A 25,486-nucleotide genomic window follows, 5' to 3' on the forward strand; every position below is an offset into this window, starting at 1 on the left:
TAATTAACTATCAACTGAAGAAAGGAGAGGAAAAAAACAAAATCTTTGATCCTCACAGATAAAACATCACCTCATGCTCTTCGACCCCGTACACTTTGAACTAAGAGACCGCTCAGACTGAGATGCTTGGGAGGACACAAAACCACCAGGAGTGTCGAAGATCATTACATACAACTTTGCGGTGAACCTTGGGATCGCTGCCCCACCTTGCTATGTATCCCCCCAGCAAAGTTGCTCAACTAGCTGAAAATTCTAGAAGTCATCAATCCGAGCTCATATTACTAGAAGATTGTCCATAAGAACGTTGAGCCAGAGTTCCTGATAGCCCCTTTGGACAATGTGACATAGCTTGATAAAAATAGACGTAGAACCTGACATAAAACGGCGTATTATATTTCAAAAATTAAAAAAGGCAGGACGGCAGACTGCAGCAGACTGCACCTCTGTTGCTTTGTTCGAAAGACGAGTGGCTGAAGCGGTACATAAATATGCTATTTTCATAATCATTTATTCATATTGCAATTTTATTTTTTGGAGTTTACAGGTTCGTACCAAGGCGTTGGGTCCGTGGGAGTTGGGTGATGATTTGATAGATTCATGTCAGGGGAATAAACGGTAAGACTTGGATGCCGACTATCCGAATCTGGGTCGGTGTTGGTGATTGTGGTATTCGAGAGTCTGACAGGTTGCAGCAATGCATTCGTGGACGATCCGCCTCCGCCAACCCGGGCACTCCGACCGCCTTGTCCTCTGCCGTCGACCTTTATCCGCTCAGATTGTCCTCGACTTTCGGTTTTTATCCGTTCGGATTCGGTGGGTTCATCCAGGTCGATCACCGTTTCTTGGACTACTTCCACTCGGAAAGCTGCTGATCGTGTCCCTTCTCCGCCTAAGCCACTAGTACTCATTCCTATCCCATTCGTCCCAATGATTGCAGTCCCACCGGTGTTTCCAATGTTTAAGGAAAAAACTGGCACCGAAAGTATACTTCGTGTGGTCTATTTTATCAAATTAAAACAACATACTTGGTATGTGTAAGTCTATGGATGAAGGGCTGGAATGCTCACTCCAAACAAAAGGACGTCAATAAATCCGCCTGTATCATAATATTCGTAGTCTGGTTAGCCTGGTGAAATCAAAAATTTGAAGCGAGTTGTAGATATGTGGAGAGGGTTGATTAGCACTGACTTAGACAGTACATTGAGCCACACACAGTCGCGGCTGTTATTCCCCAATCATGACCAGCTAATGAGGCCAATCTGTAGGCTGAGAGTGGTAAGATCATGAAAATAAATGCGATCGGATACCTAATCAGCCGGTAAACACAATATCAGTAAACAGGTGAGTCCTTCGGATCAACTCCTCGCGACTCACATCAGCATTGCTCTTGCTTTGCGCTCCAATTTTTTCCTCAAGTGATCACCCTGTAAGGGGATCACTGGCCCTTCAGTTAGATCTGTGTGGACCGTTCCGTTTTTACGTTTACCACCAATGAACTTCAGACCATGATGCGCTTTGGAATGTCTGAAATGAATCTGCAACCGCAGGAAGAGATGACCGTATAGAGCGATCGAAGCAAATGCGGAGATAAAGATCCAAAGGTAGTGCAAAAATAACCTCAGCGGAGAAAACTGAGCGCTAATCCAACACCAATCCCCTATGATTTGGGGAAGACGCGAAAGAAATAATCAATTCAAGCGGCATGACTCAAGTAAATCAAGATAAAATAATAGTGTCCTACCTGACCATGTGTAGAAAGGGTCAGGACCTGACCAGTTTCCCATTATAGTTGGAGCAGCAAGTCCGAGGACGAAAACTGGTATCCAGATCAGTGCTAAGCTGGCCCAAGTTATCCAGTTAGGTAAATGCCAAGAAAACGTTAAAATTACAAATGTTTGAATGGCTATCATCAGGTTCTTCAATCCCGAGATTGTTTGATTTTTGGTATCATTGTGTGTTTTGTTCATGAATGAACGGTAATCACGTGAGACAGGACGACGTAGATGCATTAAAATTCTGCGTCTTTTCTTCTAGCACAATGTTAGAGAAATCCTTCAGAACTGACTGAGAAAGCCGAAGCTACATCGCCTAGTTGTATTAATACACCTTGGATCGTACAAGTTGTTTGGCAGCCTGGGCTGCGACAGTTGACATTGGCAACCCAGAAATCTAAAAAAAATGTTTGGTCAGGATTCGGAGCCTCAAGTCAGAGAAATAGAAATCAAACATGCTAGGCGCTCTTACAATTCATTCCAAATCCTAAGGCTTGAATAAAATCAGCCTTCAAAAAGTGTGACCTCCCTTAGTTAGCAACTTTGACAAATATTTAAGTCTTTCCATACTTACCAGTACAAGGTTCATAAACATGATCTGTCATGTTGGATGGATTTTTGAAGGGAAATCGTATCGCAGAATTAAAACCGTAGTCAGTTTCCTGATACCATAATAATCCTTGACAACATCTGTCTTGTTTCTTCCATGAAAATCTTGAGGTTGCACGTTGACGGGAAAAAGAATAGAGAGGAAAACTACCAACACCAAATGGGGTTTTGATGAACGAAAGTCGATGCCTAGCCCAACTTTGTAACCAAATCCTTCTCTGACTTGAATTTCTTTTCTTGATTGGCCGAGGTGGCTGATTGTAATTTGATTTGTTGCTGATGCTCGTGCAGGGTTGATGATAGCTATTGGTATCATTAACATTGTCGATTCGCAAGCTGGATAAAATGAACAAAACGACCACGTAGATGAGGAGTAAACTCGTGGCTGTCAAAGATAACTGTAAAAGTTGAAACAACATATCATCAGTCTACTTGCCGAGTTTGGCCTGGAAAATTATATTCTTTGGAGAGAATCGGGAAGCAATATACCGTTGCTGCCACTGCCACGGTCTGAGATGGTTCAGTCGGCGTCAATTACGTTTGAAGTGGGATACATGTCCATCGCAAAAAACCACAGAGAAGATCAGGTCGATTCTATTAGCGGGCCGTGGTGAATCTCATACTGGTTCGAGTGAGGAAAGACGCACCGCTCGATGGCTCGGCAATGACTGCTGTTGGGGTTTTAAGCTCTGCGCAGCTATATCACTCGACATTTTGACGCTTCCAGAGACGGAAACGAGCCTTGCGGAATGGTCTTCTTCAATTGTGGTGGGCACTCTTATACATACAAATATCACAGAATGGACGACGCGTGAGTATAATGGTATGGTACCCTTCCGTTTTATTTGATTTATGTGTTCCGTTTAAAGCTGTGATACCACAAATACCGCAAACGATTGTAGAGGCGAGCATTGAGATCAGTCTTCTTGACTTCTTGTTTGTTTCTAACCCGCCATTCCTGGGGGCAGGATGAGCATGTGATAACTCTGCGAAACTTACCGCCTGGAAATGAAAAGACCTCGAGTTATGACTAGAGCGGAGATGGCTTGGCAAGATGAGTAGGCAGATCGTGAAACTCAGGGCGGATGCTTCAGAAAAGATGTATGTATGGTGCGGAAAGGGTTCCAGGCAGGGGGTTTTGCACGAAAAATCAAAGGTAATAGGAGCTCGAAGTCGGGTGATGAGAATTCGTCGGTTGAGGGGGGTATGCGGAAAAAGAGGACAGGATTGACGATCGCCAACGGGCCGGCCAATTACTAGAGATTAAGGAATGACCCTCGAAAGATGGTGTTAAAGTGGGGGATAAGGCTGCGTTTGACAGCGCAATAATTGACTGGAAAACGCCAGTGATTTTATCGTCATATATCACCCGTTAAAAAGACGAGGCTGCCTCGGTGAGTGGATTGATCGATGGCAGGCCCAATAGACAGTCGGAACTCGGAAAGGAGGTGCTAATGTCGACTGGAAGTATCAAGAATGATGGCAAAAAAGTATAGCATAAGAACCCAACAGAACCCGGTAAGAGTTATGTTAATTTCACTTGTCAAGATATAGCGATCTGAGATGGACAAATAAATGTGTGCGTGTGGAGCTAAAGATACTATGGAAAGATCCACTCCAAAACGTTAGAAGAGAGGGATGAGAAGCAAACAGAAGGAGGGGACATACCAAAGTAAGCCAGGATGTCTTTTAGCCTTGAGAGCGTCTTGCAGGGCTTTGCCGATTTCGAGTTCTGATCGTGAGGCCAAGAGACGTCACTTCCTCTAGGAGATATTTCAATGTGGCAAGGGTTGATGTTACAAAGCGATAGTTATATTAGAACTTCTGGATGAGTCACTACAGCCGAAGTCACTGTGAGCACTGAAGATACGCACCACAAAGCTATGGAGCTGCTAGAGGCTGGCCAGCTTGATATATAATCAAAGGCGAAGTGACCAGCTAATGTTTTTTTATAGACAGGTGTTCAAGCCAGCTCCAGTCTTTAACTGAAAAGTTGCAGAAGTTGGACGATGAGTTGATGATCACCAGTTCCAGAACTGCAAGCTTAATTACGAGTGTATGTAATCAGCATGATGTACTCACGGAGTGACTCAAGACAATAGGGGGGTATCGTATGTACCAGGTGGATAGTCAACTGGTATGGAAGCGAAGGTAGGAATTTGAGGAAGACTATTGAAGATGAAGAATGATCATTCAACAACAGCGGCCGTGACAGCTTTGACGTACCTCTCAAGTTTTTCCTTGCGCTGGCCTGCGCTGTGGCTGAAGGAGAAGACGGCCTTAACCGAGCATCAAACGCATAAGTATGGACTTTTTCACTCCTAAAAGTACTCAACACGTGTGCCCGATGTACACTGAGCGTGCCGGGCTGGATGTTATATGTATAAATAGTAGTATACTATCTTTATTTATCATAACTGTGTTCGATGCTGACTGTTTATGCACCCAAGAGTTTTGGGATGTGTCTGATGTGTTGAGTTAAAGTAGATCATAACCTCCACTGACGATGATTAATCCTGGTTCAGAGTGATCTCATGATAGACGCCTGGTGTATCAAAAATGAACACTTGCACCCACATGCTTCGATTGTCCCCTTATTTTGGAAGGTGAATGTTTGTTGGCGTCTTCTTAAACTCAAGCTGTGGTTGCATGGTATGTATGCATGAGATGCTATCTTATCCAGCAACAGTTCGGCAGCGTACTTGCATTGAACTTGTTTGGTTTGGGCAGTGTAATCAGCTTGACATGAACGCCAGCCGGGCTGAGGCCGGCTGGATCCCAGGATGGACGCCTCAGCTGTGCCAAGATTTGGACACCGGAGGAGTCAAGTCCGGCCGCGGACATTTTCCCGTGGGTTAAACCGACCAGGAACAACGTTTTTTCCGAGTTCGGAAAGCCGCATTAAAGATGAGTCGAAAAAGTTTAGAACAGGCCCCAGGGCCTGACAAAATGGTTTGTCGGTCAATTTATCGCTTCGATTTAATCACCGAGAGTTTTTCAATCTAACTGTTCATGCTGCTGCAAGTCCTTTGCTGGCCCTCCACGATCCTGTCCACCAAAGAAGAAACACTGCAAGCTACCTACGAAAAAATTAGAATTCAATAAGGATTTTGGAACACCCGGGAATCGTGGGCCGTCAGGGAGTATGTAAACATGCTGCACCAGCTCCAAAATGTAAAGTCGGAAGATTGGATCATTGAAAAAATTGCCTTAACTTGGCTCGCTATTCGGCCGGGGAAGCAAATGATTCGGTAGGGGTGATTCTTCTGCTGCAAGGGTTGGGTGATGCATATCCCCAGGTATATGAGGTTATATTCACCAGAGAAACAGCCTGTGCGGTGAAGCAGGGTGAAGCCGTGGATGTGACTCATCGGAGCCAAGCGGTTTCAATCTCGCCATCGTCATTCTGAGGAGCAGTGTTCTTTAAGATCCCCGAACTTTCTCTCCCTGCTACTCACAACACCCTTCAAATTTGAGGAGCCAATGGTTATGGCATTTCCAAAATCTTGATTGCTTTCTACATGTCAGCCAACTATCAATGTAAAAGTTCAATAAGACCTCACTAGTTTCCAGAAAACCAGCCTCTCCGAGAAGGCACGAAGCGTCTCCCCTCCCTGGCGGGAGGGACTTGTGCAGAAAATGACATGTTGCCCCCCGGGCTGGAAAGGGGGCTACCAGCTGCGGAAGGGGGCCTGCCAATGTCCGTGCCAGTTGCCGACATCAAGCCCGCAAGCAGCATGGCCCAGATCAAGTTGGTTGAAACACACCCCTGCTGGAGAAGAAGAGATGAGTTTACCCGCGTAAGTCATACTTTGTAATGCTTTGAACGAATTCATATCTCAATTGTTTGGAACTGATTAGTCCATGGTTTGCTCCGGCTGTAACACAGGTGCCCATTTTTACGACCACTGAGTCGGATCCTGCGGCCGAGCAGCAATCGGCTCCATCAACCCGCGAGACTATATTCGAGCCGGGTGCCATTGACACTAGATGATGTGTTACCAACCACAGCCACAACAATCTCACCGGGTGATGGGATGACGCCATCAGAAGGAAAGCTGCGGTCAACGATCGACTCGGGATTCGAGAACAGACCGGCACGGGTCCAGGAGCGCTTCGGCAGCCGGATGGGGTTCGGTCAAGTTGGACGACGGTCAGCGATCGAGCTAGGCGCCGACCCTCTCCGTCGTCGGTCGGGCGAGAAGACCCATTACACCTTACTCGTCCACTCAACCCCGAACAATACCCGCCTGACCTTGACACACACGCCGGTGGCCTATCTCCCAGGCAGTTCACCGGGCCATCCCGGTTTCAAAGCGGCATACCCCATGGCCGGCGCCGTTGTTGCTCGGGTCACCGCAGGCTCAGTCGGCTTCAAGCGTGGACGTAGGCAGGAATACGAGGCGGCTACGCAGGCTTCGCTGGCCATGTTCAACAAAATTAGGGACCTCCTCAGACTCTCTTCTCTCGGCAGACTCAACAGCTCCCCGGCTGTTAAAGACGGCCCCCCTAGAGAACTCGAAATCGTATTCAACGGCTTCGGAATCGGAAGAGACGCGTTCATGGCTTCATTACTTAACTCGCAAGCCACTGATCTTAGGGAACTTGTCAGAACACTCAGAGACTCCACTACTGTCAAAATCGGTGGACCAAGACCTAAAAAACGAAGGAGGGTTTAAAACAAATAAAAAAATCCCTTCACATCTATCTCTCCCTTTTACTCTTGATAACTTCTGCTGTCAAATTAAACCGCAATTTCCTTGCCCCATTCAATATCAGAACTCATGCGTTTTCTTTTCCAACTTAAAAAGGCTGCATAATTTCCAAGATGGGGACAATTGTGAGTCTGACGGAGGCAGGGGAAGGAAGATTGAATCTGATGTGGTTTGGTACAAAATTACAATGAACATTGTGAGAATTTGTTTAGTTGGAATCCAGAGCCTGATAGCTGCATGAAGAACCATCCTTGGACAGTTCAACAACAAAATGAGGCTTGTGAGCTATGTATACATACACTTGTATGCTCTTTGCCATTGAATCTCCAGAAGCAAGAAGTTGATGAATTGGAAAAAGTGAGTGATGTGATGACATGTCATGTCATTGCCAACACATTTCATTTCTAATTGCAGCAGCATTTTTAAAATGCCTTCTTTGCATTGGGCTGTTTACATAATACAAGGCATTCTTTTGCCGCACAGGGGCATTTTCATATTGGGCTGGTCTTACTTGAGTTGTAAAAAACCAATTGTAGATTTCAGCATCCCTGTAAATGATATAGTCCATGTGGTTTGATGCTACATTCACTTGCCCTTGGGTGATACATAAAACACAATCACTAGAAGAAAAACTCCAGAAACTGGGCCTTGGGGTGATACTCAAAACTTTCTCAAAGGCTATTCATGGTGTTCAAAGTGACCTGCATAAAATCATAATACCATAAGATCTTATAAACTTCTAAGCAGATAAAAAATGTACCACCCAAAAACTCAAACTAGAGCAGTATTTCTAAAATAGTACATAAAAAATCATCACTCAAAAGTCATGATTTTATATAAACATGGGTTGCAGTTGAAATTAGCACTGACATATCAGAAAACTTGTCTGGCACTCTCACAGACCCCCCCCTGGTGTGTAGCAGGGTTTCCCCTATGTATATAACTGTCATGATACTTCAAGAGTCTAGAGATCCAGACAGCTTCCTCATCCTGCTGCAATCTACCAAATTAGGATCCAGAACCCCAGAACACAGAGCCTGCAGGGCCTGTATTTCTCTCCTCTAGACTTGACCTTATCATACTAGTGATAAATATTTTCCTTTGTGCATCAAATGTGTCCCATCTGAAGTTTGGGATTAATGTTTGATCATGAAAAATGCTTACTTACTGTGGTCTAATGCACTGCCTATTGGTTGCAAGGTGAGTTGCTTCACTTGCAAAACCATACTTACAATGGATCAAAATTACCAGTCTTACAGTAGTCCACTAAATATTTAAATGATTAGCACCAGCTGAAGATAATCTGAAACCTTGCATACTGACTTTGTGAACATCTCATTCTATTACTTGGTAGCAACAATGTCAACAAGACTCAAGGGAACACAAAAGGGATTTTGCACACTTGCTTTGCAAGATACACCTGCAGCAGTGAGGGAATTGGGTTAAGTTCAAGAATTTCCCCACAGAGATGAATGTGATAGGTTTTTTACATTTCAACAAGATTGCATTCCTCCCATGATTACCTAGCTAATAGACAGTTGAGCTTCCTTTACCAGGACTAGGCTTCCTGGAATTTTATTTGAACTCCTCAAAAAAATCACTTGCAGACTGGGATCCAAGACTTCAGGAGCGATTATCTATGGGTTTCAATGATCTCCCATCTTCTCATTCTTTGCATTTGCAATTTGGGGTCAAATTATTTTGAATTTACAAAGACTTCACATTCACAAAAATTTAGGACAGGGACCTTCTAGTTTATAATCACCCAATTTCCTTCATATTATCTTGTCATTTTTCACTTCATTCTGCTGATCTAAATTCTCTGTATATTAGGGGGGTTCACAATAGAATTCAAAAAAACTTTAGAGTCCATTTCAAGGCCTTTCTGAACCAATTTTTTTTTTTAAAAAAAAAACCTGTCCACATTTGGGTTTTCCTTGGCAATCAGAATAACTTCCACATTTTTTGAAAATATGTTCAGAAAGGCTTTGAAACGGCCTCCAAATTTTTAAAGTTCTATTGTCAACCCCCCTATAAATTTGATCCAAAATAGGAGTATGAGGCCTTTCACAACTGCTGCCAAAGCCACTGAAAGATGTCAATTTCCTATTATCCCATCACAACAGTCAAAACAGGGCCTTTCACAACTGCTGCCAAAGCCACTAAAAGATGTCAATTTCCTATTATCCCATCACAAAAGGCAAAACAAGCAGTTATTAGTGAAGAGGTTTCTTTCTCTGTGGAATTATTCACAAATTTTTACTCTCACATTTTTTCAGTCTGAAGCCGATTCCAACCCACTTTCCAATATTCATTGTTATTGATGGTTCTGAATTGAATGGACTCTTTGAACTTCTTCCATACTGCCACTACTCCCCCATCTCCTTACTCATGGCCCTCTGAAAAATGCAGCTTTTTTTTGGAGGATGTATGAGTGAGGATTTTGAGTTCCGTTCATACACAGGTATAAATCACTCATGATAAAGTCCCAAGTTGTGAGAAACTTATCGCTTGCCAGAGGGTAGTTTGTAGCCGGACTTGCACATGAAACAAACCACTAATGCAGGGCCTTGTGTTCTATGACAGGGTCAGTACTGGACTCGATCTTCAGGGCATCAACATGCTTGTTTGAATGTCCCGGTTAGCAACCTCCTGGCAGACGGCTAGAGCCATTCAGCGATAGATATCTGCTGCATTCTTCACAAGATGAGAATTTTCCTTAGCAATGCCGACCCACAACTCAAAGAATGCTTGTTTCTATTTAACTACACGCAATATTCTTATCGATTGCACCTAGGTTCACTGGTCAAGAAGTAATTCAGACTCTTGGTACCACTGTGTTAGCATTGAGACTGCGCGAAAGGAAGCCAAACGTGGCACTAAGGGTTATTCTTTTTGTGTCTGCGTTGTGATAATATCAGAAGAGACTAAGCCAGATTATAATTTCGCAGAGTCGGGATGGATGTATAACTTGCAGCATCTCTAAAACTATCACAAACAGGAAGTCACGATCGCTTCATCTCTGTCGATCATGTGATTATCCTCATGTTGCATCCTCATGGGTCTTCAAATGCGCAACGGACAATACCAAACGCAAGGTTGTAGCATATTTATGTTCCCGGCATACGTCATCAGTCGAAGAGGTTCGTATCCGCACAAGCGGTTACAAGAAGCAGATGTCAAGTGAGTCAGTTCAAATTTGCCCCTCCGACCCACAAATGACGAAAGGGGGCTTACCAAGAGAGACGGGAAATTTCCCGGCCTCGCGTTGCTCGTCCCAACGGGCAATCCAGCGGTCTGAAGGATATTCGGGCAAGGAGAGCGATGAAATCATAATCAGTGATCAGAATAGACGGACTTTGGAATCTGGCCTGGCAGAACTAACTTGGACATAAAGAGTTGTAGGTGCGGTAGAAATGACGAGAAGCTTCATGCTCGGGGCCATGAAGATTTTTGCACTTGTGGTAATCAACCTAAACGAATGGATCGATCAGTGATTGCATCAATTAGGAAGCTGAGGTAAAATCGAGTTGAAAATAGAATGTATTTACATAAGCCTGCCAGCAATGCTTTGTTTGCTGGAAAAAACGAAGGATCATATTAGTAATGATACTCGGGTGCCTTCACCAAAACGTGCTTGACTATGCGTTTCAACTTGCTTACATTCGTATTGGGGAATCGGGCATCAAACCCAGCAGTCTGATGGTTTATTGAGCAGAGATGATTTCAACATCGTCAGCTTTTGAAGGGAGAGTACGCAATGATAAAAAGCGCCATTCCGATTATCAAAGATAGAGACCTCACTTGTAAGATAAACGTCTGCTTGACTTCTTCAACCTCGGCCTGTCAAGACAGCTGGTCAGTTTCCCTCTGCGCTTTTTCGGCTGAGTCATAGGTGTGTTTAGGTTTCAAATAATTGGTGGACCCACGTTCTGGTTGGAGGTTGCTTCTTCGCTCGACATGGCGGGATGATTGAGACAGGTTGTTTTGTTGGGTTGGGTCGAGTTCTTGTCAGTGTAGATGGCGTAGGTGGAGTGCGTCCCTCGGTTCAGGCGATCCTCGGGTTGGCGAACAAAGGTTTCACGTCCCCATTCACGAAAGGATGTCACAGGTGCACCGGTGAAACCCCAAGTTGAGACCCGGCCTGCACCGAACTGCGGCAGACGAGCACTCAACTCCCAAGAAACCACACCGCGGGACAACACCCCCAGATCGACGGATACCCTTTCTTGTACGCTTTTTCGGTCTGTCAATCAGAAGCCACGTTATGTCAGGCGATCAACCCCTTCTGTGGTTACGATGCGAGACCAAAGTAGGCAGTTGATGCCTTTCGTTTTTATTCTGTAACTTGAGATACTTACGTGAGGTCCTCGACATCTATATGTTTATGTGCAGCCTTTCGAGCATCGCTCAGCACTGACTCCAGTGACTGCCAAAAAACTCATCGATGCTGGTTTCAAGCTGGTGGTAGAACGTGACCCTCAAAGGTTCTTCGCTGATGACGAATTCGAAAAGTAAGCAATCTACTTCAATGGGCATAAATTACCGCAAAATGCGCTGAATTTTATTTATCGTAATGCGTTTGAACTTTAATCTCGAAGAGTCGGATGTGAACTCGTCGAGTATAACTCGTGGCCAAAGGCTCCCTCGAATGCAATTATCATCGGACTCAAGGAGTTGCCTCCAAATGACGATTCCCCCCTCTCCCACACCCACGTCATGTTCGGACATTGCTACAAGCAACAAGCAGGTGCTAAGGAAATGCTAAGCCGCTTTAAGCGAGGCGACGGAATGCTGCTCGACATGGAATTCTTGCAGGACGAGCGTACAAAACGTAGAGTAGCTGCCTTTGGTTTCCACGCCGGATTCAATGGCTCTGCTGTCGGGCTACTGGCGCTTGGTTCAATGTTATCCGGGGAGGGTAGTTTGAAGGGGTTGAAGCCTTTCAGGGATGAAGACGAATTGATTGCTCGAGGGAAGAAAGAATTCGAGCGAGTTGTCGCAAAGCTAGGCCGACATCCCAAGGCTCTAGTAATCGGTTCATTGGGACGCTGTGGTTCCGGGGCTGTAACCTTTTTTAAGAAAATCGGGATGACCAAGTCAGTTTCTATCATACTTTCGATCCTTAAAGCCCAGTTAAGGCTAACAAAATTCTGAGCTTACTCACTGGTTCATGGAAAATCTAGAGAGGACGTCGTTGAATGGGATATGGCAGAGACTGCCAAAGGTGGCCCATTCCAAGAAATCCTCGAAGGTAAAAGATTCGTCGCCTCCAGCGGATACTCGTTTATTTGTCTGACTTGACCGATTTGTTTTCAATCCCAGCGGATATCTTCATCAACTGCATTTACTTAAGCAGTAAGATCCCCAGCTTTGTCACCCGCGAGACAATCACCGCAGCAGGAGATTCCCGTCAGCTGAGGGTTGTGGTAGATGTGTCTTGCGATACAACAAATCCTAACAACCCTATTCCAATATATGATGTCAATACTACATTCGACTGTCCGACCGTACCCGTCCAGCTAGAGTAAGTAACCATTGGTATTCAGTTCCTCCAATCGCATACAAGCAACCGAATCCATTACTGCTAAAGTGCTAAAACTAACGTCTTTCTCGTTTATTTTATTCCGGATGAAAGCGCCGGACTCCCAAGCTTGGAAGTTTGTTCAATCGACCATCTGCCAACGCTTTTACCAAGAGAAGCCTCCGAAAAATTTTCGAACGATCTGCTGCCCACCCTCTTGCAATTGAAAACGTTAGATCAATGTAAAGTTTGGACCGAAGCAAGGGATTTGTTCCGTAAGATGGTCAATTCTATCTAGTGATCATTAGGTTCATCCTTCCCTCGTCTGGCTATGTGCATAGGATTGTATATGCTGCGTTACCCTGGTAGAACTTCCAATTTAGTGCAGCTAGTATTTTCTCGAGACCTCGAAGACTACAAAGGCTGCTAAACATGTGACACCATGGGGACCATGTCATACAAACTGGCAACGATCCCAGGCCTAATGAAGTTTTGTTGGGCTGAGCTGATGCGCCTCCTGGCATTGCAATAATTTTCGTGAGGCAGCTTAATATGCATATGTTTGAAACATTGAGAGTATTGTAGACAAATCACCACTTTCAGTTTGAGAGGAGCTCAAACTGGCTGCATGCACAAAAAGCCCAACTTAGCCAAGTCGCTCCTGGGCGCGAAGCGCCCGCCTCCGAAGGAGGGAAGGGGCGAGTGAAGTTTTTTGAATTTGGCAGGGAAAAATTGAAAAATTGAAAAACATTTTAACCACACTAGGTAGAGTGGCATGGAAAAGAATCAAGATAAGAGCAAAGGCATCTTGCCTTTCTCCTCACCAATTTGGGGAAGTCTCAAAAAATGAATGAAAAATTGTAGAATGTAGCTGAGCTTCTTGGCTACTCATTAGATGTTCTACATTTCTTTTTGGATGAGTTTTGGCAAAGACATGGCCACACAAAGAAGGTGTACTTCTGCATACCTCTCATGCCAAAAAATTACATTGCTTTGGAAGTTCCTTTGGAGGCGGGTGCTTTGCGCCCAGGAGGAAGTTCAATAAAAAGCCTTCAGTGGATGAATTCCTGTAGAGTCTGGTAGCCTCCCAAATCTCAATTTACACACCCATAATCTTAATTTTTTGTAGAAGGGAATTTTTTTTCCTAATGGTAACCCTACAGCTCATGACTTTCATGTACACTGATTGTTGATTTGGTAGATATCTTAATTTAGGAGTTAGAGGGGTATCTCAAGTTCTCTAAATGTCAACAGGAAGTCCTCCAATGGAGGAATTCCATTCAATGTGGAAAGTCAGATCTGAGCCAACAGATTTCAGATTTTGTAGGGAAGTCTAGGTCCCTAAAGATCCCTGAAGCAACACTGTAACAGATACAATTCAGGTATTGGTATCATATCTGTATTGTATTTTTTTTTGCTACTGATACATGTATCTGTATTGTATCTCCAAACCAATACAATACACAGAAAGGAATTTCTGTGTATTGGCACTCCAATACACACAGATACATGATGTATCGGAGTGTTTTTGATTAGATTGGCATGCAATCCAATACAAATACATGTATTGGAATAACCAATACAATACATGATTGGCAAGAAACATGCATCGTCCTATGCAATACAATACAGATGAATAAGTGATACTGTATTGTATAGGATCTTTTACAGTGCTGCCTGAAGTGATCCAGAGTTCCAAATTTCAGATTTCCTTTCAAAATCTGAATTCCGGGTTTATTCAAAGTTGATGAGTCTTTTATCATTTAACTGGCAAAGAGGTGAAAGGTGTTGAATCTCATCTGAGAGAAGATGAAAGCAGATTTGAACACAACAGCCTCACTGTCAGTAGTTCAAATACTGGCACAATGAGCTGATGAATGGGATAATAAGAGTTGGTTTGGGACTTGATGGTGGCTTCTTTTGGAACAAAAGCCATTCAAGTGACCAACTACAAGAAAAGGCCCAGTGTGTGTTAAGATGTGCAGCCCTACAACCATCATGGCATCATGCCTTGTGGATCCTGGATTCAAAAACCTGCATATATCTTCAGATTCCACTCAATTGTTGTATTCTGTTGCAGATATGATATTCAATCTTGCATATTACCAGAAAATCCAAAAATGGATTTTCAGAGCAATTTGATATCCTTAAGGATTCCTTTGACCTTTGGAATGGATTCCTTAAACCAGTTTTGGAGTTTAGGCCTCAACAAAATAGGTGAGGTTGTGCAACAGTACTGGCAAGAAAACTATTCACTCAGATTTCTCTTTACATATGTTTCTGGTTTTTAAATAGTGTTTTTGTGTTTTTGGGGTTCAAAATCCTTCCTTTAAGTCTGCCTTCCAGCTTTCAGAAATTATTCATAAGCCTCTCCTACAGAGAGGCCTCCGGGCAGGGTCCCCTTGGTCCTCCGTTTGAAAGGCTTATTTAAGCAAGGCCCAGTTCTACTATTTTACCAGCTCCTCACTCCAGTATCTTTCCTTACTGAAATTGTACTATCTATCAAATTCACTGTCAATCACTGTCAAAGTTCTCAAAACCCCCCCAATGCGAGTCACTGTAGCCGCCTGTGCTTCAGTCACTCTGGTTCCCCTCAAGAGTGGGTGAACTCACAAGAGAGCATATGTAACTGCAAGGGTATATGGAGAAGACATTTGGGAGCAAAAAATGCAATCCAGTGATGGAATTGATCATCATGAATTGAATGACATCATTCAAAAACAGTTTAAACAAGTAGATCAAAGCATTGGGTAATAGAAGAAAGTGGCATCTCTCAAAAAGCAGTTTTTATATTGAAATCTGGCCAAAAATGTATCCTTGATGAAGACCATCAAGTGAGTGGCAAAAAATTGTGTTGAAAAACTCTTTACTACTTGGTGAAATTGTCTTAGGATTTGATGTGATTTCATATAATGTAGGTCTACATGTTTCCATCCAGTATTCCAAGTATATCCAGACAAATTGGCTTATTTTCATGAAATTTTTCTCCCTTTTCTTTGATCCAAGTGAATTAGTTGCTTTTCTAAGTGCCTGGCTAGATTTTGGGGATGGATACTTCAATTCTTTTGCCACTGTCAAAAATGCCATGTATGCTGACTGCAACTCTGAAGAAACTCCAACTTGTGCTGGTTCTTCCTCCTTTGGTATGATTGAAGTGACCATGTGAACATAGTGCATGTATAGTGGAAATATTTTCTCCACTGCAAATGGGTCAAACACCTTGAGCTGATCAAAACAAGACTTGATGTTGATTTTTGTTTTTCTGAGCCAAAGTTCATACCAAATTTTGCTGTAATTAATAAACTTCTCTAATTTTTCACTTAGGAGGGCTGCCCTTCTCTGCCTACATTCCTTCTTTCTTTCTTGGGGAGTTTTTGTTGACCCTGATTTCCCAATTGAATTTCGGCTTTGCCATCCAAAAGAAAGATATACATTTTTGAACTCGCTTTCTAATATTAACAGCTGTTCCCTTCCATGTAATTCAATAAGGTGCAAGATTTCATTTCTCATTTTATCTTGTTCAACTGGGTGGGGATGGGTGAAAATGGTTTCATCAAACTTCAGATGTGCTTCTTCAATTTCTAAATCACTAGCTTCTAGGCAAGTTGGATTGTAAGTGGGCAGTGTATTTCCTTGGAGATGTGTTAAGACCGCATTGATAGATGCTAAGGCAACATCTTGCTCTGATGTATCTGGAATGATCAAGCACTCTGTGGAATCACTTTGTTGTGGTTTCACCGGGGTTTCCCTCGCGTTTTTTTTCCTTTGGTGAAAATCAGCTAACAAATTAAACTGCATCCAAGGCCTGACTGAATCTTTTCTTTTGAGAGGCCTTTTCCTATCCCTTGTTTTTCCTGCAAAAGATGGTGAAATTTTGGTATATGACATATCACCAAAGTGTGAAGAAACAGTGCCATCCAATATAGCATTAACCTGAGGGTTCTGTTGGAAAACAACGCTAGAAAGTTTATTTAAATTCTCCGGAATAAGATCATCGTTACACGATTTATCTTCCCTGAAGCTCATCGGGTAGTTGATTAGCTGGTCATCACCGATGCATGGTACTTGAAATCTTTGGGAACATGTTACTGAATGCTCATGGCTTTGAAACTCGGCAGTTTTCTTTTTGTGGGGTGTCCTGAATTCAGTGGTAGTCTCATCTGTAAGTAATCCTTGGCTTGGAATGCCTGGAAAATATGAACCTTTATTACGCCAATGAGAATATTGACCATGAGGGGTGTGAGGGCAGAACTCCTCTGGCTGGTACAATTTTGCACCCCAATCAAAATAAACTGTCTTCTCTTCTAGCGGAACTTCTGTTCCACTGCAGGCAAAGATCAATAGAAAAGAGGAGCAGAAGTGTAATGTAGTAAAGCTCATTGGCATCATCATGTGGCAGACAGAGGAGTTATGCAATTTCATTCCGCTGAAGTTCTCACTGAGATATGTTTTATAATATTTAAACAAAGGTGTGGAGTGCTTTTTTCCCCACAAATAACCAACCTCTGTGTCTCCCTCAACCCTCTTGAACATCCTTGAGCCCCGCTTCATAAGAATTCACCTTTTTGTTTTGAAGTGCGTGCGGCGGCTGGCCTTCTGCCCTCTTCTGCGGCTTCAAGAAACCGCTGCGGAAGTGAGTTAAACTATTTATTACCTGTCTATCCAGAAGATATACACATGACACTTGATAGGGGTTAGTTTTCATATACCACGGAAATCAATTTGAGATAAGGGAACTGAGACCCTGTACCCTAACCCTGCTTTTGATCAGAATGTAACAACCGGGGCTCAACACAACATAAGCGGGGTTGATACCAAGTGCCACAAATCAGTCTGGCCCCTGGGGAGTTTTTTCTTTGGAACCGCTTTTTCTCAAGTCGCTCGACTTCTAAATTACAAGTCCCGCAGGTGGACCCCCCGTGGGTATTTGTACAACCCGGAGAACCGGGCACAGGATCCAGCCAAGCCTCAAAACGCCAGCCTGATCGGCGACTTCAATAGTTTCAGAGGGAAAAGCTATGTACTTTGAGCACGAACTTAGCACAAGTCCCTCGCCTGCCGGGGGGCGCGGCTGCCTCACTGGGAGGCTTTGTTAAGCTCGCTTTGAGCAGAGGATTGAATAAATGAAATGCCTGTCCTCTGCTCCTCTGCTTTGCAGATACCCGACGGGATACCCGGTATCCTGGGACCCATCCCGTGACCCGATTCAACCTGGTATCCGGTTGGGTAGCACCGGATCTTCGGGGTCCGGATCGGAACCCTAAGCCACAGTAGATATCCAGATTTTCCAAGGACCAAGAGAACCACGATTCGATCTCCCGAGAACGCTGAGGCCCAATCTTTAGGATGTCTGCATCAACTTCAGCAGCCAATGCCGCAAAATTCGACCCCCTCTTGCTCCTCCGAAGAGCAATCACCTCCCGATCAGATATTCATCTCATGTCTCAAGACAATGTGAAGGTCTTCACGTTGGCCGTTGCTTTTTACATCTCACTACCCGTGTCAACCGGAAGAATCTCAATACCCAAGTCACTCACAACGCGTTACCGGAAACCCGGCGCACCGCAAGAAGCATCTCCTGCGACCGATCGTGATCATTTTTACGACTCCCAGAGTATCTTATGCTGCTATTTAAACAGAGACAAGGGATTTGCCGCCTACATTCAAGAAGCCAATCAGCAAGGATGTTCATTTGTTTCTGCGACCGAGCGAAAATCTATCACTGACTTCCTGGAGGGTAAGAGTGGGAGCAGTGAACCTAGTTCAATCGTCGCACTCGAATCTTCTCTACCGACTTATCAAGAATATCTTGCAAGTGAAATTGGATCGAGCGGAGGAGATGTTCATGCCACAAGCGAAGAGAACTCGAGTACAAATCTTGCGAAAGGTGGATCAATAGCCGGCGCACAAGGTCAAGTAATTGAGCGATCGGGTGCAGACGTTGATGAATCACGGATGAAACGTGCGAGATACGTGGTTGACAAGGTAGATCAGGATCTTGTGAAGCGGATCATGTCGTTACATGAACATCGGCAGGTCTCAGATCGTAGGACGGTGTTGCGAGGGTCAAAAGCAGTCAACTTTGACAGTGCTCGATTGCTAGTCCTCGATCGCATTAAAGCCAGACGAGAGGAACTCAAGACACGTATCAACGGGGCAGGAGGTGCTGGGAATCTGGTCAAGCCAGTGGGCCCTCCTGGCAGCGGATCCAGTCAGGCCAAGCGACGTTCAATGAATCCAATCATCATCATCTCTCCTTCCTCCTCCGCCTTGATCACTATGCATAACGTGAAACGTTTCTTGGAAGATGCGGTGTAAGTACCGATCCAATAATTCAAATCCATACACACATGACTTTAATTTTTGATGAACAGTCTTGTTTATGGAAAAGCTTTGAACCACCTAATGTGGCCCGAGGTGCTGGGGCACAAATCACAACTACAGAAGATGTGATTGTAGTAAGCCATAGACGAGGCTACACCACCTCGCAAGCTGCTGCCCCGTCCAGCTCCGATGCGTTTGGGAAGTCAAGTGGTTCAGTGGAGCGCGCGGCGCGTTATTTTGTCGTCGATGGCGTTGAGGCACTCACCAAGTTTGGCGAGGACGCTTGGGACCGAGTAGTTTGTGTGATGACTACAGGGCAGGAATGGCAATTTCGGCCCTACAAATGGAGCGATCCGAAGGAATTGTTTCACCACGGTAACTGTCATTTCGACCTCTCTCAGTGTATTTCTATTATTAACCCATCAATTGAATGAACTTGATTCGTAGTGAAAGGATTCTTTGTTCAATGGACGCACGATCCGCCAAACCCCAAAGTGCGAGCGTGGAATGTAACAGAGCTTAGGGTTAGTCGTTTCTCCTTTCGCATCCTTACCCGCTTAATACGCACTACATCTGTCTCTTTGATAACACGATAATAATCTTGCTAATACTCATTGCACTTCATTCGCATAATGAAAACACAATACAATCAAATTACACAGATTGATCAAACTAAAAGACACATAGACAAATCAGCAGCAGCCGATTTTTGGAGGAGTTTAGAAGCATGGATCGCCTTGCACAAGCCGTTTGTTGCCTATTAGAATTGCGTATATCATTGTATTCACTATCTGCGTTAAAACAATCCTTTGGAAAGAAGCAAATGATGGAAGCCACATTTGTTCTGGTACTCTCCTTGATGGCCGGTACAGACATTGTACCAGCCATTGACCTTGGCACACACTGACATCAATGTCCAACACAACTGCTCATTGAGAGGAGGACATGCCCCCTCAATGGTTGCTGTACCAAATCAGAGTGCATGTGTTCTGGTTGATGACCAACTATATTGGCCATCTGGGAGTGAGCAATTGTCAGCCCCAGAGTACATGCCACAGTACCTTACATGTACCAAGTAAGATCTAGTGTAATCACCAATTGATCTGTAGTCCAATGATCAGTACTGATCATTCCACTGCTCTGATCATTGCAAAGGCTGATCTGTCAGAGGATCTGTCCTTCTCTGAGCGGCTCCAGTTCCCCTCTGGCAAAGTTTAACTCATACTGTAGTTACAGTGCTTTCATTCTCACCCATCATTCAATTCAGGAATAACATCCACTCTTGATTACCTTTACCTTTTTGTAGGTAAAAACACCAAACCAAGTTGAGTTATTCCTTGGATGCCTATTAACACCTTGTGTTGATCTGGATGCACAATCATTGAGCAAGTCTCTTAGTTACTGTATACTGATTGGGGGAAACCTTTTACAAGTCTTACCCCATCACAATTGGGCCATCCTTGTCATCTTACACCATCATCTTGCTAGTTACAACCCTCTCAGACACTGAGCTTGGACAGCCTCTCCCTCAAGCGCACAAAGTGTGGGAGAGGCTTGTATCCAATGCAGAATTGCTCGTGTGTCAGGGTTGGATTTTTTTGATGGTTTTTCTCTCTAAAAGCCACCAAAAATACAGTTTTTGCTTTTTGGAGACTAAAATCAGGCATGGCATTCTCAAGATGTGGATCTCCATCCATGTCAAAAAACATTTCCAAATTTCCACAAATTGTAGAAACCATTTTTTTCACAAGAGATTTTTTGTCCAACTAGAATCAAGGGTGTAACCGCTGTAATGCTCAAAAGTGTTCCTGAGAACCTTTTGCTGAGTGCAGAAAGGGATGAATGAGGGAAGCTCTGCCTTTCCTGGTTCACTAGACACTAAAACAAGCCCCCCAATCTCCAATTGGAAGGTTTATGTAGTGATAGTGGAGGTGTATCAAAAGATAGCCTATGTTGAACAGGTGGCTTAGGCAATATGGGTGATGTAACTGGTTCTGAGTGAGTTGTAAGTTGATATGGTCCGTGTGTTGCCGTAAAGGGGGTTGTGGAACACCCTGACAGAGGGGTTAACAATGATTCAGTGATGTAACAGAGTTGTTATATGTATGTAATTGTTATGTAATAAGGGCAAAACCACAATATAGTGGGGGCTAATACTGTAGAGTGAGCAAGTGTTGTACTGTTATGGGGTAAACTGAGTGCAAGTAGTTCTGTCAAACGGTTTTATGCGCGGGGTTCTATGGATTTTGACCAGACTGGAATCAGCAGGGTTAACATAAAGTATTTAAGGTCCATCCAAAATCCCAGTGCTTCCCATTCTTGTGGTTCCAATGAGGTTTTCAAAATTTTAATCTGAGAACAGACTCTGATTACTGGTGCGTCTTTGTCAAAATCCTCTTGATCTTCATAAAATTCCAATTCATCCTCACCAATTGGTCTTCAAGATAACCCGTCCGGGAGGGTAAACATGCTCCCTTTTTTGTGTACAACATTGAATGAAAAAAGTTCTATGAAAGACACCCAGCGAGTCATGGGTGCATTTGGAAGTGATGGTGGGTTAATCATTTGGATTAATGATTGCACATCCACTTGGAGTTCAAAGTGTTGACCCCAAAGATATATCTGTAGCTTCTTTAGGATTTGAGCCACCCCACAAAGTTCTAGTTTTGGTTGTGAGTATCAAGATTCTACTGGTGAAAACACAATGGATTTGTAGATTACCTGACAATCTAATCCTATTTCTAACTCTTGTTGCAGGAGAACCGCACTGGCCGCAATGAAACTTGAGTCTACATCTGCTAACTTAATCATTCCCGCATATTCAGAGTAATCTAGTTTCTTTAAAGTGATTTCTTCCCCAATAATCTCCTTAAGTATTTCAAAAGCTTCATTACTCTCTTGACTCCAAACCCATTCCACATCTTTTCTGGCAAGTTTCCCAAGGGGTGCTGCAATTTCGGACAGGTTCTTGATGAAAATTTGAACGTAAGTTACTATTCCCAGGAATCCGCATAATTCCGTCACATTATTTGGCGTAGGCCATGTCAATACTTTGTTCTTCTTTTGCACCAAAACTTGCCGCCCTTCTTGACAAACTACATGACCTACAATATCCAGAGCAGGGACGCAAACTGCAAACTTCTTTCCTGAGATTGAAGTTCTTCAATTCTGAACAAGATCCTTTCCAGGGTAACAGCATATTACCAAACAAATCTCCTGATTCCCTAACTTTCTTCCAAAACCTCACTGTTGTATCTGCTACTAGGCCCTTTTATTCCTGCATCATCAATGAACACTCCCACGTTTTCCGGTATTGGGCCTCATTTTTGAGGCCCATTACATTACACGCAGGGCCTGAAATGACCCTGTTACTAGTAAAGTAACCGGGGGCCCCGGATAACGGGGGTAGTTACGTTACCAAAATTGCGTGGATAACACAACGTGACGTAACTACCCTTTGTTGTGTGGAGTAGAGGGGGAGCCTAACATGGACCTTAGCCCCTTCTGCTGCGCGCCTGACAGCTCTGTTTATGAATCTTAGGGCTAAAAACCCGTCAAAATAAGAGTTTTGGGCCCTAGCACTATAACTGTGCTGATGTAAACACTGGTAATGTAAATTACCCAGCTTGTTACATGGCAAAAATGACCCCTAAAAGGGTTTAAACACTCTTTTAAAAGAGGAAGGATTAATTATGTAATTAATAATATATTTTGAAGATTTCATCTGAACGGTGTGAGAATGAAAGCTGGTTTGTTGGTGGAAAAATGTCCGCTGACCGCCTCCTTCAAGAATATTAATGTCTGGGCTGTGTGATTGTCGGTAACTCGGCTCCGCACTGCTACTATCCGCTAGCCTTCAGCACTCCTCTCTGAGCCTGATCTATAGCGTAATAATCCGCAAGTGAATAAAGCTCTGCACTCTGTAAGCACAGAATCCGCAAGTACTCTTTGAAAGGAAAGATAAGGTCCAAGATAATCTCCTAATAACTCTAGTATGTCTGTAATTGTAAGTACAATGATGAGTATTCTGTCAGTATCATATGATAGGATCATAGGATCTCTCCTTTTTCTCCATCCTTCCCTCCACACACATTGTCGTTCCCACCTGATCCCGCACGTCTGACACTTTCCCACTGTGGTGGCCCCTCTCGTGGCCAGCTAGTCAGGATCAACGCCACCAGCAGGATCATCAAGACTCTGACCTGAAGATCTCATCATCAAGGCATCAAGAACCCAAACCTCAAGATCCCTTTTCCATCACCTTCCCACTTCAACTGGCTCTCTTCCCCTTTTTCCTTCCTTTTCCATCTTCTCATCTTTCCATCCCCACTCCCTCTCAGTTCCCACCCCCTTCATTTTTCTTGATCCTAACACAGCGGCTGCTGTGGGTTTATTTCCTTGTTTTGTTTCTGGTTTCTGTCCCTTTCTGTTTTTTTTTGCCAGTCTTAAGTGTTTTCTGTCTTCTCTTTCCTCTTTTCCCTTTTTCCCCTTTGGTTCTTTTCTTTCTGCCTCATCTCACTGTGCTTTTCTTGTTTCTTTGTGTTGTGTTCTCTTTTCCTGCTTCTCTTGTTTTGTTGTTTTGTTGTGAGTGTGTGCGCGTGTAGCGCGCGGAGGATGTGATGAAATACATGTGACATGTGGCTCTCCTGGAGTCCAAGTTCGCCGAACTTGGATGATGGGAGAGGCATGGCATTCTGATCCCCAGAATACGGACCATCAAGAGTATATCGATCATATCTTCAGATGAGCTCAGCTCGCCAATCTTTCTTCATCTAGAGTCTTGCGATCCCTTTCCTTCCCTTCTTTAAGATCACCTCTCATCCCTTCAACAACAAAACAACCACCGCCGAGGATCCAAAACCCCGGCGAACCTCTCAAAACCACCCCCCAACCACACAGCTATCCCAATCCTTTTTCTGCGCTCATCCTTACGGACCACCAACCTCAAGGGCAGCCTAAACAGCACCCATTCCCCTCACACAACTGCCACCGCCTAGCACGGACAGGAGTCCCTCACCGCACTAGTCCTCCAGCTCTGCCCGCTATCCCGCTCGTCACTTTCCCAGACTCTGCTCCTCTCCAACACTTGACCTCCCACCATCCTCTGTCTAGCCCCCGTCAGTCGGTCTCTCGCCACCGCCTCCACCCCGGTTCCACCCGCTTTGGCTGTCATGGCTCATCCGCTGACGCGCCGCTGCTACCAGTCCACGTGTGTAGCCCCGCCGCAGTCCAGCCCTGTCTTTTCCTCTCCAATCTGCATACCCGATCCAAAATCTGTGCATTCCGGTCCGCGCGTGGCTTTCCGTAAGCTTTCTTAGCATGCTTTCCTGACATCATCCTCACTGCTTATGTCACCGGAATGCACTCTGCCTGAGATGCTCCGTGCATTCCCGCCCGCGCTATCCCCGCGTGGACATTCTACCGCGCCTGCCTATATAAATCACCACAACGGACAAAAAACAAAATCTGCCAGGCCATGTCGTATTCGCAGGCGCCGTTTCTTTTGGCCATTTTCTTGTACGCAACCAAGAAGCTTTTGATGTTTGCACCATTGAAGTCCAGATCTAGATCTTGGTAGTTGACTTTGATTGCAGCTGGGAGGATTGCGCCAGCCATGACGAGCTTGATTGACAACTAGGCACTGAAAAGAAGAACAAACAGATCCGGGCGGCTCACAATTGTGGCAATTGTAATGCTTCAACAAGAGTAGATAGACCCTGGAAGTGCACTATGGAGGGGACTTACTTTTGTCTCTCCTATGCCCCGCTTATAACACCAGAAAAAAAAAACAAGAAACTCCACAAGGTCGTGATTGCCGGCAACACCTCTTGCTCCTGGAAAGGTTTGTAGAATAGCTTTTGATCCAATCAGGAAATTGGGAAGCTGGATATGTACGATGAAAGCCTGAGTCGCCCTCTAGACCTTTGCACGTGATCCAACGGATTTGGCAATAGAGCAGTATGAAGTTCAGGATCCAGGGATTCAGATAGGTTGGCTTTGATGGGAGATAACTTTTGACCAAGTCGCGCAATAACACCAATGAAGGGCTCAAAGAAATCTGGAATTTCCCTCTACAACTCTGATCTCAGCAACGTCCTCTAAATGCAGACAGTTTCCAAGATTTGACCAATTCAAGTCAAGCTGACTTTGGGCTTTGGCTCACCAGGGGGGAAAGTGCTGCACTCTCTAGAGAGTGCCAGGCCATAATTTTGTATGTTGTGTTGTCTGATGTGAGTTCAATGTTAAATTTACCTCTGTGTTCAATTTCTTCCCAATACAATTGTAACTGTAGTTCAAGTCTTTGTGAAATGATGTGTAACTCAATGCCAACACACAAATATCTCTCTGCTGAAGTTTAGTTTTTGTTTCATCATGATTACAATTGCAGGAGTGAGATTTATTGCACACAAACTTTTCAAAGAATGTACCTATCTTTATGCTCAAGTATATTCTTAGCCAAGTGCCAGGGAATATTTTGATTTGCAGAATCTTTCATTCAAAACCCACATAAAATCACATTATGGAACATACTTGTAAGAAAT

General features: G+C 44.1%; 7 protein-coding genes across 7 annotated transcripts; 3 read left to right on the plus strand and 4 right to left on the minus strand.

Moving 5' to 3' along the window:
- Positions 1–524: 524 nt before the first annotated feature.
- PtA15_6A212 (uncharacterized protein) lies at positions 525–2,009 on the minus strand (the record flags this gene model as incomplete). The annotated part of the gene is made up of 5 exons (XM_053169894.1): positions 525–998; positions 1,068–1,096; positions 1,189–1,307; positions 1,375–1,657; positions 1,742–2,009. 5 exons carry the CDS (start codon positions 2,007–2,009, stop codon positions 525–527), a joined length of 1,173 nt encoding a protein of 390 aa, XP_053021139.1.
- Positions 2,010–2,041: 32 nt separating this feature from the next.
- PtA15_6A213 (uncharacterized protein) lies at positions 2,042–3,094 on the minus strand (the record flags this gene model as incomplete). The annotated part of the gene is made up of 6 exons (XM_053169895.1): positions 2,042–2,169; positions 2,245–2,281; positions 2,347–2,370; positions 2,537–2,779; positions 2,871–2,891; positions 3,029–3,094. The coding sequence occupies 6 exons, from the start codon at positions 3,092–3,094 to the stop codon at positions 2,042–2,044; spliced, it is 519 nt and encodes a 172-aa protein (XP_053021140.1).
- A 659-nt stretch (positions 3,095–3,753) lies between these two features.
- PtA15_6A214 (uncharacterized protein) lies at positions 3,754–5,225 on the minus strand (the record flags this gene model as incomplete). The annotated part of the gene is made up of 6 exons (XM_053169896.1): positions 3,754–3,842; positions 4,050–4,144; positions 4,339–4,366; positions 4,464–4,515; positions 4,887–4,897; positions 5,084–5,225. The coding sequence occupies 6 exons, from the start codon at positions 5,223–5,225 to the stop codon at positions 3,754–3,756; spliced, it is 417 nt and encodes a 138-aa protein (XP_053021141.1).
- Positions 5,226–6,167: 942 nt separating this feature from the next.
- Positions 6,168–7,060, plus strand: PtA15_6A215 (uncharacterized protein; the record flags this gene model as incomplete). Its single annotated transcript, XM_053169897.1, has 2 exons — positions 6,168–6,181; positions 6,271–7,060. 2 exons carry the CDS (start codon positions 6,168–6,170, stop codon positions 7,058–7,060), a joined length of 804 nt encoding a protein of 267 aa, XP_053021142.1.
- A 3,229-nt stretch (positions 7,061–10,289) lies between these two features.
- On the minus strand, positions 10,290–11,058 carry PtA15_6A216 (uncharacterized protein; the record flags this gene model as incomplete). Its single annotated transcript, XM_053169898.1, has 6 exons — positions 10,290–10,393; positions 10,482–10,569; positions 10,648–10,674; positions 10,760–10,795; positions 10,901–10,939; positions 11,026–11,058. The coding sequence occupies 6 exons, from the start codon at positions 11,056–11,058 to the stop codon at positions 10,290–10,292; spliced, it is 327 nt and encodes a 108-aa protein (XP_053021143.1).
- Positions 11,059–11,363: 305 nt separating this feature from the next.
- PtA15_6A217 (uncharacterized protein) lies at positions 11,364–12,918 on the plus strand (the record flags this gene model as incomplete). Its single annotated transcript, XM_053169899.1, has 6 exons — positions 11,364–11,408; positions 11,492–11,610; positions 11,698–12,195; positions 12,283–12,350; positions 12,422–12,623; positions 12,735–12,918. 6 exons carry the CDS (start codon positions 11,364–11,366, stop codon positions 12,916–12,918), a joined length of 1,116 nt encoding a protein of 371 aa, XP_053021144.1.
- A 5,048-nt stretch (positions 12,919–17,966) lies between these two features.
- On the plus strand, positions 17,967–19,708 carry PtA15_6A218 (uncharacterized protein; the record flags this gene model as incomplete). Its single annotated transcript, XM_053169900.1, has 4 exons — positions 17,967–18,934; positions 19,012–19,319; positions 19,392–19,468; positions 19,607–19,708. The coding sequence occupies 4 exons, from the start codon at positions 17,967–17,969 to the stop codon at positions 19,706–19,708; spliced, it is 1,455 nt and encodes a 484-aa protein (XP_053021145.1).
- Between the last annotated feature and the right edge of the window lie 5,778 nt (positions 19,709–25,486).

Source organism: Puccinia triticina, chromosome 6A, assembly GCF_026914185.1.
Source record: "Puccinia triticina chromosome 6A, complete sequence".
Classification (NCBI taxonomy): Eukaryota; Fungi; Basidiomycota; class Pucciniomycetes; order Pucciniales; family Pucciniaceae; genus Puccinia; species Puccinia triticina.